Source organism: Sordaria macrospora, chromosome 4, assembly GCF_033870435.1.
Source record: "Sordaria macrospora chromosome 4, complete sequence".
Taxonomy (NCBI): Eukaryota; Fungi; Ascomycota; class Sordariomycetes; order Sordariales; family Sordariaceae; genus Sordaria; species Sordaria macrospora.
In genome coordinates, this window is record NC_089374.1 from 3,158,780 (window position 1) to 3,173,500 (window position 14,721).

A 14,721-nucleotide genomic window follows, 5' to 3' on the forward strand; every position below is an offset into this window, starting at 1 on the left:
GGGACAAGCACCAGTGAGTCCAGTGTGAGGGCCTAGACTCCTAGAGAACGATTTAGGTATGTAGGTAATTTGGTGTGCGGTGTTTGACTTGGATCCCAATCCAGGAACAAGATTAGATTGCTGCTGCTGGCTGCGAGATGGCACGATGGGGGAATGCATGTTTCGACATACACTACGGTGCCAGGTGCCTGAAGGATTTCTCTACTGAGCCTCCCTCAGCCAGCGGTTTAGGCGTAGGACTCGGTGTCGGGCGGTGCTTCACAAACAACTGTAATGGCGTATGAGTGGGTTTCATCAGGTGTGTGTGTGTGTGTGTGTGATGACGCCGCATGGCACGGTAGGTAGTCGTTGTTGAGGCTCTCTCACACACTCTTTTTTCCGGCCCGTCCATTGTTTCCGTTGTTGGTGACCGGGAGTGAAAGTTGTGGTGATGGTGGCCACTGGCCCATTCGGTTGAGATGGCGATGACGGAGCTATGTGATGACCAACGTTCGAACCGGTCCCGTTTCGGTGAGCCGCGCAGGCTATAAACAAGCTCATTCGACTTCGGCAACGCCAGATTACCCTAGAGGAGACGGTCTTATCTACTACCGCCAGGGGTTCGTCTCAAACTCAAACTCCCAAACTCGACGATGAACTTTCCATGATGTTGATCCAAGAGACCAGGACAAGGTTGGTTTGATCATTCAGGCTCGTCAGGGTGGAAACTGGAAAAGAGGAAAAGAGGAAAAAAGTTTTATAAAACACTACGACCTAAAAGTCAACCAAGTCCTGAGCTTTGAATTGTTTTTCGGAGAGTGACTGACGGGGTGACCTGGAGATACTGTAATGAAGTGCCTAGCTATTGGCTATCCGGGGGTCTGTTTCGACACACGCTTGGCTTCGCAACGGCGGGACTGGGGACTTGGGGTGAGGGAGATTACGTGTATAGACAGAATGCTCGGCGGTTGAAGACCCTAGAGACCACACGGCGATAACCTCCTCTTCAAGACCTTGGGTTGCAAACGAGATCCACAAAGATGACCTCTGCTCTCGTTTCTCGTTCCCCAGTAGACGAGCCCGTTCAGGGTACGGGTTTCTTGGTATGTAGGCATTGATGGCCTTGGAGGTGTTGTAAACGTAACTGTTTGGGATGCGTGGCAGGGGTTACGGCACATGGCCTTTGCTTGGCTGATGAGTTTTGGGACGATATGCGTGTCAATGGGGGATGTCCGTGATGAGTACCATGTGGATGTTTGCACAGAAAGAGTCGGTGATTCCTGCGAGACGTGATTGTGTGGGCAGTGGCTTTCTATCAAACCGACTTCTCTGCAGCTTGTCGTCGGTGACTGATGTTGTTGCTGTTCACAGCAAAAGAGATGCTGAGGTGCATTCCCGTGGGCGTGATGAGATGGAAGAGACTGAACAGCTGCCCCGAGACCTGCTTCCATGTGGAGATGTTGGTTCATCCAACCGTTGGCTGATGGGTGGTTCTGGTGGCTCAGAGGCCGTTTCAGCCGACGTGCGCGTGTTCGGGAACATGGCAGCTTCTGGCCAGACATCCGGGAGGCTGATGGTTGAATTTTGGAACGATAGGATGACTGGCGAAGGGGCGATTTCAGTGAGAGCAGCGACTTCAGGGGAGCCTTCCAATTGGCTCCCGCTGAAAGGTGCACATACGAACCCCATTTTGGGAGTTCCCGTTCGTCTCTTTTTCGGTTTTCTCTCTCTCGTCTCTTTTCGTTGACCATCCAGACCACTGCAGTGTCGAAGAGTGAGTGTTTGCAAACTCGTTGTTTTCAGCGCTGCGACCCGGCGGTGGATAGAGCATCACTTCCATTCGCAGCACTGCAGCCGCCACAATGCAGGGACACCCGATCCCATATTGTTATTGCAGGAGGAGGCCAAGGAGGGCCAGGTATTTCAGGTGGTCCCAGCTCTGAATCCTGCCCGGCGTGGACTCCACTAACCTAAGCCCCGGCAACGGCAGCGGCGGCGGAAAAACCAGGGGAAATTGATACGCCAGACGACATGGATAACTCGGCCTTGATTGCCTTGAGGTTGTCTTGTCGTTGAAAACTTCAGACGAACCACATGCACGGCACCCCATGGAGATGGACTGATCGTGGGGAATATCCCAAGTGACCCAGAAACACCCAAACGGAGATCCGCAGTCGACTATCTACTAGGTATCGAGTGGCACGTCAGAATGGACGCTGCTGGAATTCTCTATATGGAATCCACAACCACTCGCTGGGTCGCAGTGACGGCGCTTTGTGACGGATGTGCATGCCACACGACATCTGATGTCTCCCCTTGCGTGGAAAGATCTGTATCACCGTGACCACCGGCTGGAATGTCGTCAGCAGGAGGAAATAGAAACGCAATTGCAACTCTATTAGGGAGATCTGACCAACACCACTATCACTACTATAATCATCGTTTGGAAGCTAGACATAGTACATCCCGATGTGCATGAGAGGCGTCTGGCAAGTCCCGTTGTACTCCCTCTTTGACTCTGAGTGTTGATGCTGAGCGCATTATCCAGGGGCAACCACATAAAAACAACACACAACAACCACAACATGCAGCAACTGAAAACACGAACAGAGACCACAAGACGCCTTCTCTGTGGCGGACGGCCATGAAAAGAAAGGTACAGCTGGGTGAACTGGTACACAACCACACAGGCGCATGAATTAAAAGGTACGCGTGGTCAGGGATTGGACGAGGGCATGCTCCCCCCGCCCCTGGTCTCACCCTCCACCAAGTCCACCTTCTCAAGTTCCATTTGGACGATCGCGCCGGCGATAAACCCACCACACAAAACCCACTCTGGGACTTAACCACGCCTCGAGCAAGGCCGAGCACGCCTGCCCAGTCACACCCTCCTTCTCGAACCCGTTGACCCATTCGCATTCTTGCCATCCATTCTCTCTCATTTTATGCCCAGGAATCCCCCTTCTCCATTTTCCATCTTCCATCGTTCAATTTTCCTCCCTCCACTCCCTTCCCCAACTCCTGGGTTCCGTCATCTTTTTTCACCCGCAAAAGGCTCCATCCATCGTGCCAGTCGTAACTTGGCTGTCACCTGTCGACAATTTTGGCCTTTTTTTCGTCGCCCTCCTTCTTTCAACCGTCATTCACCATTCCTTCCCTTGTCAGTGTTGATCGTTGACCGAACACGACCTACATTCACTACGCGCCTTCGAAAGGATCCCTTCTTTCCACATCTTACCCCGGAGGCTCAACCGTCAACCCGAATTCGGCAATCATAGAAACACTCACCACACACCCAATCCCGGTCACCCAATCTTCAACTCATCAGTCCCACGCTGGCGGCCCAGGGACAGGACGTCACTATCATTAGACATTCACTCGACACGCCGTTACGACACTCAGAAGCTACCCGCGCTGGACTCGGGCAACCTTGGGGTCGTATATCAACCATTCATTCGTCAAGAGCCATATCGACCATCTAGACTTCAGCCTATGCTTTAGGACTGTTACACGCCAAAACGACGCTCTCAGGCGTCTATCACTTGTATCACAACATCAACAACTACTTACCGGAAACGAGAAAAGAAAGGATAAATCAAAATGTCAGCTCAGCCACAAGGGAACGCAACGGCGGGAGCGCAAGGGGGGCATGCAGGAAGTGCTGCTGGAGGTGGAGGTGGAGGTGGAGGTGGAGGTGGAGGTGCAGCTGCTGAAGGTCCGGATGAAGCCGCCATCATCAACGACATGCTCTCGGGATATCTACTTCTGGTCCTGGGATGTATCTCCGCTGCTCTGATCATCTGGAGACTCAGCACAGGCCTCAGCAAATACGTACGACATGTTTCCTGCCTCAACAACGATACGCAGAAATACTTTGCTAGGGCAGGCGCCAAGTGGTCGTGGTTCAAGAAGAATATCCAGTACTCGCCCATTCTCAGCAAGAGGCACAACCGCGAGTTCCAACTCAGCTCGGCCATTAACGTTGGAACTCTTCCCACCCGCCTTCAACTCGTCTTCCTCCTCGGCTACTTCTCCACCAATGTCGCATTCTGTGTTATGGGGATCGACTTCTCGCAGCCAGTGGGCGCGTCCGCCACTGTGTTCATCAACCGTACTGGAACCCTCGCTGTCGCCAACATGATCCCATTGTTCCTCATGGCCGGCCGGAACAATCCCCTCATCAACTGGTTGGGTATCTCGTTCGATACCTTCAACCTCCTTCACCGCTGGTTGGGGCGTATTGTGGCTTTGGAGGCTCTTGCTCACACCCTGGGCTACCTTTACCGTTCAGCTGCTTCCAAGGGCTGGGCTGTGGCTTTCCAGGGTATCTTCAAGAGCGACTTCCTCATCTACGGTTTCGTGGTATGTAAATATTGTATTTTGATGGTCAGTGCGTGAAGTACAGCAGCTAACATGCTCTTAGGCAACCGCTGCTTTTATCCTCATCGCCATTCAGGCGACCAGCATTTTCAGGCACGCCTTCTACGAGATCTTCAAGATCTTGCACATCGCCTTGGCCATTGCCTCCGTCGTTGGCCTGTACTACCACCTCGGACCTAAGGGGTTCCCGCAGATCAAGTACCTCTACCCGGTCATGGTCTTGTGGGCTTTTGACCGTGCTGCTCGCTTCCTCCGGGTGGCGTACTACAACTTCGGATCTGGCGGCGGCAAGGCTCTCGTTGAGGCTCTCCCTGGCGGTGCCACACGCGTCACTGTGACCATGGCGCGCCCCTGGTTTTTCAAGCCCGGCCAGCACGCTTACCTCTACTTGCCATCCGTCAGCCTCTGGCAATCTCACCCGTTCTCCGTCGCATGGAGCGAAGAGGCCGAGTCGCTCAGTGAAAAACTTCCCATGGCCCGCAGCGACGTGCTCGCTATGAAGAAGACGACCGTTTCTTTCATCATTCGTGGTCGCACGGGCATGACTGGCAACTTGTATGAAAAGGCTGCTTCATGCGTCGACGGCAGGATGGTGACGAGGTGCCTCGTTGAAGGTCCCTACGGAGGCATGCATCAAATGCACTCGTACGGTACCGTCATGCTCTTTGCCGGCGGTGTTGGTATCACACAGGCGGTGCCCCACGTCCGTGATCTGGTCATTGCCTACAGCAACGGCATGGCGGCTACGCGCAAGATTATCTTGGTCTGGACTATCCAGAGCCCTGAGCACTTGGAGTGGATCCGCCCCTGGATGACGGAGGTTTTGGGTATGGAGAAGCGCCGCGAGGTACTCCGTATCATGCTTTTCGTCAGCAGGCCGCGCTCGACAAAGGAGATTCACAGCCCAAGCTCAACAGTGCAGATGTTCCCGGGCAGGCCGAACATCGACACGCTACTAGCAAGGGAGATGGAAGACCAGGTGGGCCACATGGGCGTCTCGGTGTGTGGCCCTGGTGCGCTCAGCGACGAGGTCCGTCGCGCTGTCAGGAACAAGCAATACAACGGTGCGATTGACTTCGTCGAGGAGGCGTTTTCTTGGTGAACGTAGAGGAAAATTCCGTTGGAATTGGTAACAGGCAAAAAAGGCTTGAGGTTATGAGATATGAACTCACATTTCTGCTATTTGAAAAGAAAATCGCTCAACCCGTCTTGTCGTACATATCATGGCTGGTCTTTCGGGGACAAGCTCTCTCTGCGCGCGGACCGGACATATTCCCTGTTTTTATCACACATCACTGTCATTTCCGTTTTGCGAAATGTGCAATGGACATTCTTGTACATGAGGTTCCCATCCCTTCTTTTCTATCTGGGCGGTTGCGTTGGTAGGCAAAAGATAGCATAGTATTCACTTATTTAAATAACTATATCGCAATGAGACGTACCCAAACTTGTCATGTCGTGTTCAATGCTGTTCGAAATGGTGGCGGTTGGTTGACCATCCCCTTTCGAGCCAAAGGTAAACAAAGGTGATAATTGGAAAAGGGGGACGGGTTCCCTTCAAGTAAAAAACACGGGGAGGCTACACTAAGTCAAAGGGTTGTGTATATCGAATGAGTGAAGTATTTCCTGTCAATAATTTCTTATCAAACGCAGAAATCATAATTTTCTAGAAGTGGCTAGGAATGATTTGGTTGACACCCAACGAACTTTTATATAGTAGTCGCGGGCCCTTAGCTCAGCCCGGTAACTATTCATAGAGAGTGGAGAGCAAACTGCAGTTGACGCCTTCGAACAATCAAGAACCCCGATCTGCCCATCTGAAGTGGACGATAGGAGGTAGATGTAGGTACGGCAGAGACATACAGTACGAGCACGTATCGGCAGACTGTACGGATTCGCTGCATTTTGAATAGTACAGCTGCCTAATAACCGGACATAGGTAGGCTGTCTAAGCTCTACGCTAAGGCTTGCTTTGCCAGGTGTAAGTGAGGGGATCACGAATGCGACTTGACGCCGAGCGTGCTACTATCTACTCACTGGAAGGCAAGCGCAACCGTAGTGCATATCTTTACCTTCGCAGTGTCGTCCCTCTGAAGCCGGAAAGTGCAGCCACATGCATTGGCAGGTGACAGCATTCCACTTCCGGAGTACCTTCCGGTGTTATGCCCCCCATTGCACCCGGACTTGCACGTATAACACCACTTTCCCCGCTTGCTCTTGCCTAAGTTAATTCAACTTTGGGTCGTACGGTTTCTCATCCGTTCATCTTTCTCAGAATCTCCTCAGAGTGAACTGACCTGCCTGTTTTCGACCTCACATCGTGACAATTTGTTGCCCAGTAAGTGACACCCTGCGTTGTTTGACAGACATTCTTTGTTTGGTCATCTCATCTGGCTTATGGTACAGTCACTGACAATCGGTTGACAGAGCAACCACACTAAAGCCACGCTAAATAGGCTCCGCTGAACGACGTCAGCGGTCGTTGTTATCACAAGGGTACATCGAGTAGTACATTAGCGTACTCTAACCGCAAACGTTCGTCCTCTTATTACTCTCCGCTCCGTCCGCTTGTTAGTCGTTCAAGTTCGCTTCGCCGCCGTCGGACAGACAACCCCGACATTCAACAGCAATCCTCCAGACCAATTGGTCGATCAATGATTACCATTCTTGTTTCATCGATTCATTCATCCCATCCGTTGTTTTCCATCCCATTCTTGTGACCTGCCCTTTTATCTGTGTGTCTCCTTTTTGCAACTGATTCTCTGCTTCGCTCGCACACGGAATAACAAACACTCATCACTCTGTCTTGTGACATCTATAGATGATCGAAAGCGAACCCCGCGGCTTTGGGAGGAGCCTTGAGCGAATCGTACAGGAACCGGAAGTCCACCATCAGCATCAACACCAGCATCAGCAAGCTCAAGAGCAGAACGCCCAAGTCGAAGACGTTCAGCAGCAGGTTCAGCGTCTCGATATCAGCGACAACAACGCCTACGAAAGAAACAGGGCCCGCGCAGCAGCACCTGAGCCCGAGCCGGTACCAGCATCAGCGGAGGAGGACGCCGGAGTCATCCGTGTCAGCGTCACCACTACGACTACCGTCAGCGACGCGGCAGCCTCAGGAACGACACCCACCGCTTTCAACAGTAATCACGGATACAACATAATACATCCCAGCGCATACGGCGTAACAAACGACAACATGGGTCTCGCATACAACGTCTACCTCAACAGCGGCAAGATTTATGGATGCAGGAACTGCAAGACCCATTTGGCTAATCATGAGGATATCATCAGCAGGGTAAGTCGCCTTCGCCCTTCCCTTTGTCCCTCTTTACCGCATTCCCCTCCCTCCCTCCCTTAACCCTTCCCCGTCCCACTTCCCAGGCCCTTCCATCAACCAACACCCTCCTCCTCATTCCTATTTTCCCTTCGATTCACTAACTTATTTTCGTCTTTCACCCAAAACAGAACTTCAGAGGCCAACACGGTAAAGCCTACCTTTTCAACAGCGTCGTCAACGTCGAGACGGGCGATGCCGGCGAGCGTAATATGACGACCGGCCGCCACGTCGTGCGGGACATTTTCTGCCGTCAGTGCAAGGAGGTCGTTGGGTGGAAGTACGACAAAGCCTACGAGCCTAGCGAGAAGTACAAGGAGGGCAAATTCATTTTGGAGGCCGAGTTGCTTGCCAATGTTAACTAGTTCCTTTTACCTGGCGGGATCTGGGGGTTTGGTGCGGATCTGATGTATGGATGTTGATGAGACAAGAAAGAGAGGTTGAGTTGGGTCCAGATGGCGCAGGACGAAACGACAGATGGGCGGAATGGAGTGACAGCGGGACAGATGGATGGATGGGATGGTTTATGACATGATACGACACGATACGGCACGGAAGGAATAACAAGACGATACCGGCATGAACAGACTACCTCTACATACAGCAGAAGCAGGGCAGGATCATAGGCAGCAGGGCACAGGCGGAATCATGGCCGCAGGGCGGACGCAGGCAAGCTTATAGGCACGCACGGCCCAGAGTTTTAAGGACATACTATGGAAAGGGAAAGGGAGAGAAGATTCAACTTGTTCAAGCGATCACTGTAAGTATGTGGCAGTGAGGATATTAGATATATTGTATTTTCGGTTGCAATTTCAATCACGTTCGAACGTCTTCTGCGTCGTTCGCATGAAATATGTTCCCGCTCTTAGGCAACCAGTGACCTGGAGGTAGTTATCTTTCAAGTTTAGAAATCGACTTCCTCTTCACCGCGGTGTGTGTTCATGAACACCCATCTCTTTGTCTCTTTGTCGCAGAATGACCCATTGCTTCGTGATCTGTGTGCACTTAGAACCATGACCCAGACCCCCTTCCTGCCGAGACATCAATCATCTCAACTGTCTTAATAAATCCGTCCAAAAAGTCTTCAACTCACACCCGACACTCACCAACCAGTAAGTTGTAGCGGGTGATAGAATATGATCATGTCTTCATCATTTGGCTGAAAAGGTGATGTACGATACGATACATCACCTGTATATGTGTGTATATATATACTACTGCTGCAAGAAGTGAACCACCATCGAGAGAGAGATCCTTTGTCGTCCGTGTCATCCGAAACAAACCCCGGAGCCAACCTATTGAACGCCTTACGTCCCTAAGGTGACCGACCAACCTGAACATGTATCACCATATCGACGAACAGTAATACCTTCCTTCCCTACCCGACATTGAAAAGCCCGCCAGACTAGATACCCTAAAAAGACATATACACAAAAAAAAAAGCCAGTACAAACTATGGTCCCCTGCCCGTTCATCGTTGATATGTGTCAGATACGTTAATGTTACACCCTGCCATGACATGACATGACATGACACAGCTCTCAGTTATGCTCAATAGGCTCCTCGGGCAACAACTCCTCCACCTCCCTTACGCGGAGGAACTCGAACGGAGGCTGGACGATGCCGTTGAACAGGAAAGTAAAGTAGACGAGCAGGGCGAAACCGGCAACCTGCAGCCACTTGAAGGTTTCCCAGCCGAGACCGAGCGAGACGATCCAGATGAAGAGCGTGCGGCAGGTGTCGATGGTGGAGCGCGAAGTGGCGCTCACCGAGCGGGTTACCGAGAGACCAAAGAAGTTGAAGCCACTGTTAAACGGACGTGTTAGTGAGCGATTTCATCGGGATATTGGCGAGGAGGGAAAGGGGGGTGGATGGGGAAAGAACTTACCCGATGCTAATCATAATCAACACACTCGAGACGAAGACAGACTTGTACTCCCAAAACTGTCTCCATCCCTCCACCATGTCAAACGGCCCATACCTTCCAGCCTCGGTCCGTCCAATGGCAAAGTGCAAGATGACCATGCCCAGGAGCGTGACCGTAAAGCCGAAGAGGCCCTCCCACCCGACAACACGAATGGGCTCAATCGTCGACCGCTCCAGGATGTACTCCTCCAGCACAAACTGTGTAGCAGTGAAGATCTGCGCTCCAGCAATCATCAACACACCAATGATCACTTTCAGGGCATCGGCACCCACATCCGCCGCCTCCGCACTAGGATGTTTCGGATCCGGCTGAATCGCACCAGCCAGTCCAACGAGAGCCACGCCCACCATGACTCCCACCAGCGACAGCCACTGGAAGGCGTACAGCTTGCGACGCAGGAAAACAACGCTGAAGACGCCAACGAAGAGCACCAGCGCGCCGCGCGTCATCTGGTAGATGGAGGCCGCCACGAGCAGCAGGCCGGCGTTCATGAGGGTGGTGCCGCAGATGTCGCAGATGGCGGGGAGCGAGAGCAGCACGACACGCCAGCCGCGGAGGACCGATGGGCCGTCGTACTTGGATGAAGCAGCGGGCGAGTCGGTGAGAGGGGTGTGGGAGCGGATGCTGGCGTCGTCGGGAACATCGTCCTCGGCCGCGGCCGCCCGATTGTCGATGCGTTCGTACGTAGTGAATTTGGAAACGTAACGGGTCCAGAGTGACATGATGCCTACGACCACCCAGCAGCCCATCTCACCGACGAACATCTGGAGGGTCTGGATGACGGGCTGCTCGAAGTGTTTCCGCTTAAGCGGGTCAGGGTCGTCACAGTTGCGAACGCATTGGTTGTCCTATAGATGCAGCAAAACAGGATCACGGTCAGCATTGATGGATGATGGGAAATACCCTACTTTGAGAGCTGTGGATTCCTTGCCTGGTATTTGGTCAAGAGCGTATTGCACACTCCTGTAAGCAACATCATTCCCACCAGGAAGGGGATGATTGCCCGGGCGGGTATTATCGAAGTCATCGTTGTCGGTGTCTCTCTCTTCCCTTCAGCTAAGGTTTGGTGAGTTGATATGTCCGGAGGAAAGCTTCGGCAGGAAGGACTGGAAGGTCGAAGAGGTCACCTCTATGAACGGATGACCGGTTGACGGAGGGATGATCGGATCGGGGGGGACGGGAGGTTGATCAAGTGATATGATGCCAGGACTGATAACGATATCGGTAACCTTCCCTCTTGGACGATCAATGGGGGCGCTAAAGTATGCGCTACTGCGCGGAGAGGCTAGCTGCCTACTTCGGTGTGCCTGAGGTTGGGGATGATGCGATGCGGTTCTGCGTGAAGGTGTTTCTATGAAACACTTGGATTGGTTCTAGATGGACCAAAAGAACACCTTGAGGTTTGGCCTCGAATACTGGGTGAGTGTACGAGTCAATCCGTCCGTTCCGTTTCTTTGTTTTGTAGACAGTGCTGCCATGCCAGGGCGAACAGCCGGGTCGGGTGGGTGACAAACGAGGAGTGGAGCGGTGGGAGGGTGCGGGTCCCAAGGCTGACGTCCTCAGCAGGCATTCAGACTGCGGCACCCCAGATAAACGCCCGCTGATCATTTCCACAGCGGATATCCACAGGGCCTCTCAGTGGTGAAACGGAAAGAGAGGGCCACATTGAGGTTGGTCAATGTGGCTTGAATACGCCGGAAGAGGCCATCAAGGTGTTCAACTCTTGTTGAATTTCGATTGAGGTTCTCAAGCCACAATGGCCCAACCCCTTGATGCTTCACATGATCAAATTACTGCGGTGCGTCAACCCAATAATAACCACACGATTACGTAGGAATATCAACGTTTAGGTTTGTCATGTGCTGAGTGCCGTGCTCAGGGCAAACGACGGTTCATGGACAGCCTGGTGATAGATATATGGACAGATCCAGATATTCACCGCCTCACTTTCAGACCTTGTTCATGGAGTGCCTTGGGCTGTGAGATGGCGATCTCTCCTTGTGGGTTCCACATAGACTGTTCATACATATTACTAGCCGTAACTCTCTATGGTATCGTGTTCTGTGTTTCATGGCATCTTTTTATAAAGAAGGGGTATCGCACTCATTCTCCTAGCCCATACAACAACATAACAATGTTCAATATCATTTCCCAAACTCCCGTCATAATAACCTCCTGGGTTGTTGCCAAAACTTATTCCGTCAATTAACGCCTGGTCCGAAAGCACAAATGCCGAATGCCTCTTCCAACAACTCCCTATTTCTCAGGATCGCTTAGCTTCATCTTCTTCTCCTTGGGCTTCTTGTCTTTGATGTTGTTGTAATGCAAGATGCCCTTTTCCTTATCCTCCGCCAGCTTCTGCAGATCTCGCTCGCTGCAAGGAACACCTTCGATCCTCTTCACCTTTCTTCCCTCAAGCCACATGACCAGTCCACCGACCATAGCGATGATGCAGCCGATAGCCACCAGAAACCCCGTCGACCAACTCGGGCGGTCATACCGGTTCATGCCCCACATTATGCCACACAGACCGACCTGAGCCAAAGTATTGACAATCATGCACCAGATCATAAAGTCCATCTTCCAAACCTTGGTGGCCGGCGCTCGGATGCCCGTCAATGGCGCGTTGGGCATCTTCTCCTGCGGAATGGGGACGCACTGCTTAGGTACATCAGCCGGGAGGTTGTCCGGTCCAATATCCGGAGACAGCGCCTCCGTGCCAGGGAGACGATACCAGCTGCGGTGGATCCCAGCGAGCCTGAGAAGGCCTTCCTGCTGGCCCTTAATCCGGTACTTCATCAGAAGCCACAGATCTCGGAAGCGCCATGGCGCCAGTCCGAACGCAGTGACGCAGAACAGTCCCGTGAGAACTTGCGAGTCCCACTCAACCCATTTCCGCCTAGGCGAGTTGATGTCGTCGCATGTTGGATGGCACATGGCTGGCGCGGCGTTACAAATGAGGAGGAACAACATGCCACCCCAGGCAACAACGTTGAGACCGTAGAACGTCCAGAAGGCCCCCATCGGCGTCGTAAAGAACTTCCAGAACGAGGCGAGCCCTGTCTTGGTCGACTCCTTCCAGGGGTACTTGGGTGGAAAGTGGTAGCCATTGTCGAAGGGCCGTGTGTAATCCGTCTCTTCGGGCACGCGTTCTGCTGGTACTGCCAACGTGGCATCATCTGACGATAATCGAGCCGGCTTTATGTTGTCCGTTTGCTGCGAGACTTGGCGGCTGGCGAGTGACTGTTCTGATGTGACCGGTTTCAAGTTCTCCATGATTCGATCATTTGAAGAAGATAGGTTGTCGTTGGGGTGGGTTAAACCCTGGGCTGCGACATGGTTGCTTTGAACCATGGCAGCTTCTTTGAGAAAGCCCGTTGATCGAAGGGGAGTTGTTGGCGGCCGTGGTTGTCAAAGCGTGGGGGTTGATTAAAGATTATGTACTTGATGTTCGTAAATGCCCTGGCAAAATAACGGTGGTGTATAATACAAATATTGTAGACGGATGTATGGTGAGAAGATGTTGCTAGGAGATGGATCAGAGACTGATTATGTTCGACTGGCTCAACAGTCGGGTCGTATGAGCAAAGATAGATAGAGGGGGAAAGAGAAAGGATGGAGAAAAAGTGAAGGGGCGGCCAAGAGGTCAAGGGGTCCGACCGATAACAATCGTCGTCACAGTCAAATTATTGGTCCCAGAACCAACTTGGACCCTTCCTTCTCAAAGGGCACGGTACCTGCAACTGACGACACAGGAGGGTCACCTCACTTGCACCGAACCGACGCACCGACCTACCGCATCACTGACGACTGCACGGGCACGGGCAAGTGGCAGGAGAGAAAGCGAGGAAGGATGGAATTGACAAACCGCCCGAGGTAGCGGCGACTGGGGGGGCGATTGACGGGCCAGACCTCATCCCAACTGCCACTACCTACCTAACGTAGCAGCCGGAGCCAGCCTGGGAACCTGCCGAGCAGACACTCAGCCCCATCGTCACACCATCCTCCAGAATCGCACCCTGCCCAACAGAAATGTCTTGGGCCCTCATTTCATTGGTGAACCTTTCCCGTCGCAATCTCGGCCTGCTCACTGTGGGAGCTGGTGACGCCCGGGAAGGTTGGCTTGACGGGACCAAACACGGCCGACGTAGCAGTGATGTCATGACGCATGTGGCTGAGGCTTCAAATCACAGACTGGATCGGAAAAGGCGTTCAAATTCGTCGTGTCGAGGTGATGTGAAGATGATATTGAAACAAAATCTGAATCATTCCATCCAAACAAAAGTTGTCCATGCTGTTTGCCGTCTTTCGGCGGCCAGCGGCCCTCCATGTGTTCCAGGCTCGACTGATCTTCTTCAGTGACCCACTCCCGCTCTCCACTGTTAAGGGACCCCTGCTGATCGCGTCCCTTTCAGGCTTCTTTTTGTGGGTGAGACCCACTGAACATTTGAGTCTGGATCAACCCCGCCAAACAAAAATGAAAGAGACTGGACATCTTCAAGCTTCGTAGCTCGGACCACATCGACACGAACCTCTCACCACACCACAGCCAACCAGTCAGTCACATCAAACGGCAGAGCTGTCCAATCCATCGTCAGCATGTCGGCCGATCAACACCTCCAAGCTCTCACAAAGGTTGTGGTGAACAACCTGGAAAACCAACACGACTGGACCCAGGTTCAGAGACACAACCAGGACAACCTCCCCCGACCTCTCCTCTACGGACTCCCACCCAAGCGCCTCTATGTGCACCCCGATGAGCAGATCGAGATCATCAAGGCCGAGAAGGAGCTGAACGAGCGAATTCCCCAGGAGCCTGAGCTTGAATGGGTTTTGCCGCTGCACCTGGCGGAGAAGTGGTCCATCAGCGACTTTTCGGCCGTCTTTGATGCCATCACAGCCATCCCTCCCGGAGGTGAATCTGTGAACCCCAATGAGGATGCTCAGTGGCAGTTATGGAGGGGACCAAAGCGTGACAAGCGCATCTTGCTCGCGACCGTCCAGGATGATTCCACTGTCACGTATTACTGGATGCACAACGGCCTCGTGAAGCCCAGACAGAACTGAGAGGGTTACCTCTACCAGACACACAACG

The 14,721-nt window shown here is 52.7% G+C and overlaps 5 protein-coding genes across 5 annotated transcripts; 3 read left to right on the plus strand and 2 right to left on the minus strand.

Annotated features, from left to right (window-relative positions):
- Positions 1-3,579: 3,579 nt before the first annotated feature.
- SMAC4_00113 (uncharacterized protein) lies at positions 3,580-6,055 on the plus strand (the record flags this gene model as incomplete). Its single annotated transcript, XM_003351524.2, has 2 exons — positions 3,580-4,341; positions 4,403-6,055. 2 exons carry the CDS (start codon positions 3,580-3,582, stop codon positions 5,459-5,461), a joined length of 1,821 nt encoding a protein of 606 aa, XP_003351572.1. The 3' UTR covers positions 5,462-6,055.
- A 630-nt stretch (positions 6,056-6,685) lies between these two features.
- Positions 6,686-8,546, plus strand: SMAC4_00114 (uncharacterized protein). The gene is made up of 3 exons (XM_003351525.2): positions 6,686-6,894; positions 7,181-7,660; positions 7,831-8,546. Exons 2-3 carry the CDS (start codon positions 7,181-7,183, stop codon positions 8,062-8,064), a joined length of 714 nt encoding a protein of 237 aa, XP_003351573.1. The 5' UTR covers positions 6,686-6,894; the 3' UTR covers positions 8,065-8,546.
- Positions 8,547-8,829: 283 nt separating this feature from the next.
- SMAC4_00115 (uncharacterized protein) lies at positions 8,830-10,772 on the minus strand. The gene is made up of 3 exons (XM_003351526.2): positions 10,612-10,772; positions 9,588-10,474; positions 8,830-9,505 (listed from the first exon to the last, which is right to left on the minus strand). Exons 1-3 carry the CDS (start codon positions 10,651-10,653, stop codon positions 9,241-9,243), a joined length of 1,194 nt encoding a protein of 397 aa, XP_003351574.1. The 5' UTR covers positions 10,654-10,772; the 3' UTR covers positions 8,830-9,240.
- An 865-nt stretch (positions 10,773-11,637) lies between these two features.
- SMAC4_00116 (uncharacterized protein) lies at positions 11,638-13,193 on the minus strand. Its single transcript, XM_003351527.3, has one exon. It carries the CDS (start codon positions 12,978-12,980, stop codon positions 11,883-11,885), a length of 1,098 nt encoding a protein of 365 aa, XP_003351575.2. The 5' UTR covers positions 12,981-13,193; the 3' UTR covers positions 11,638-11,882.
- A 1,032-nt stretch (positions 13,194-14,225) lies between these two features.
- Positions 14,226-14,693, plus strand: SMAC4_00117 (uncharacterized protein; the record flags this gene model as incomplete). Its single annotated transcript, XM_003351528.1, has 1 exon — positions 14,226-14,693. One exon carries the CDS (start codon positions 14,226-14,228, stop codon positions 14,691-14,693), a length of 468 nt encoding a protein of 155 aa, XP_003351576.1.
- Between the last annotated feature and the right edge of the window lie 28 nt (positions 14,694-14,721).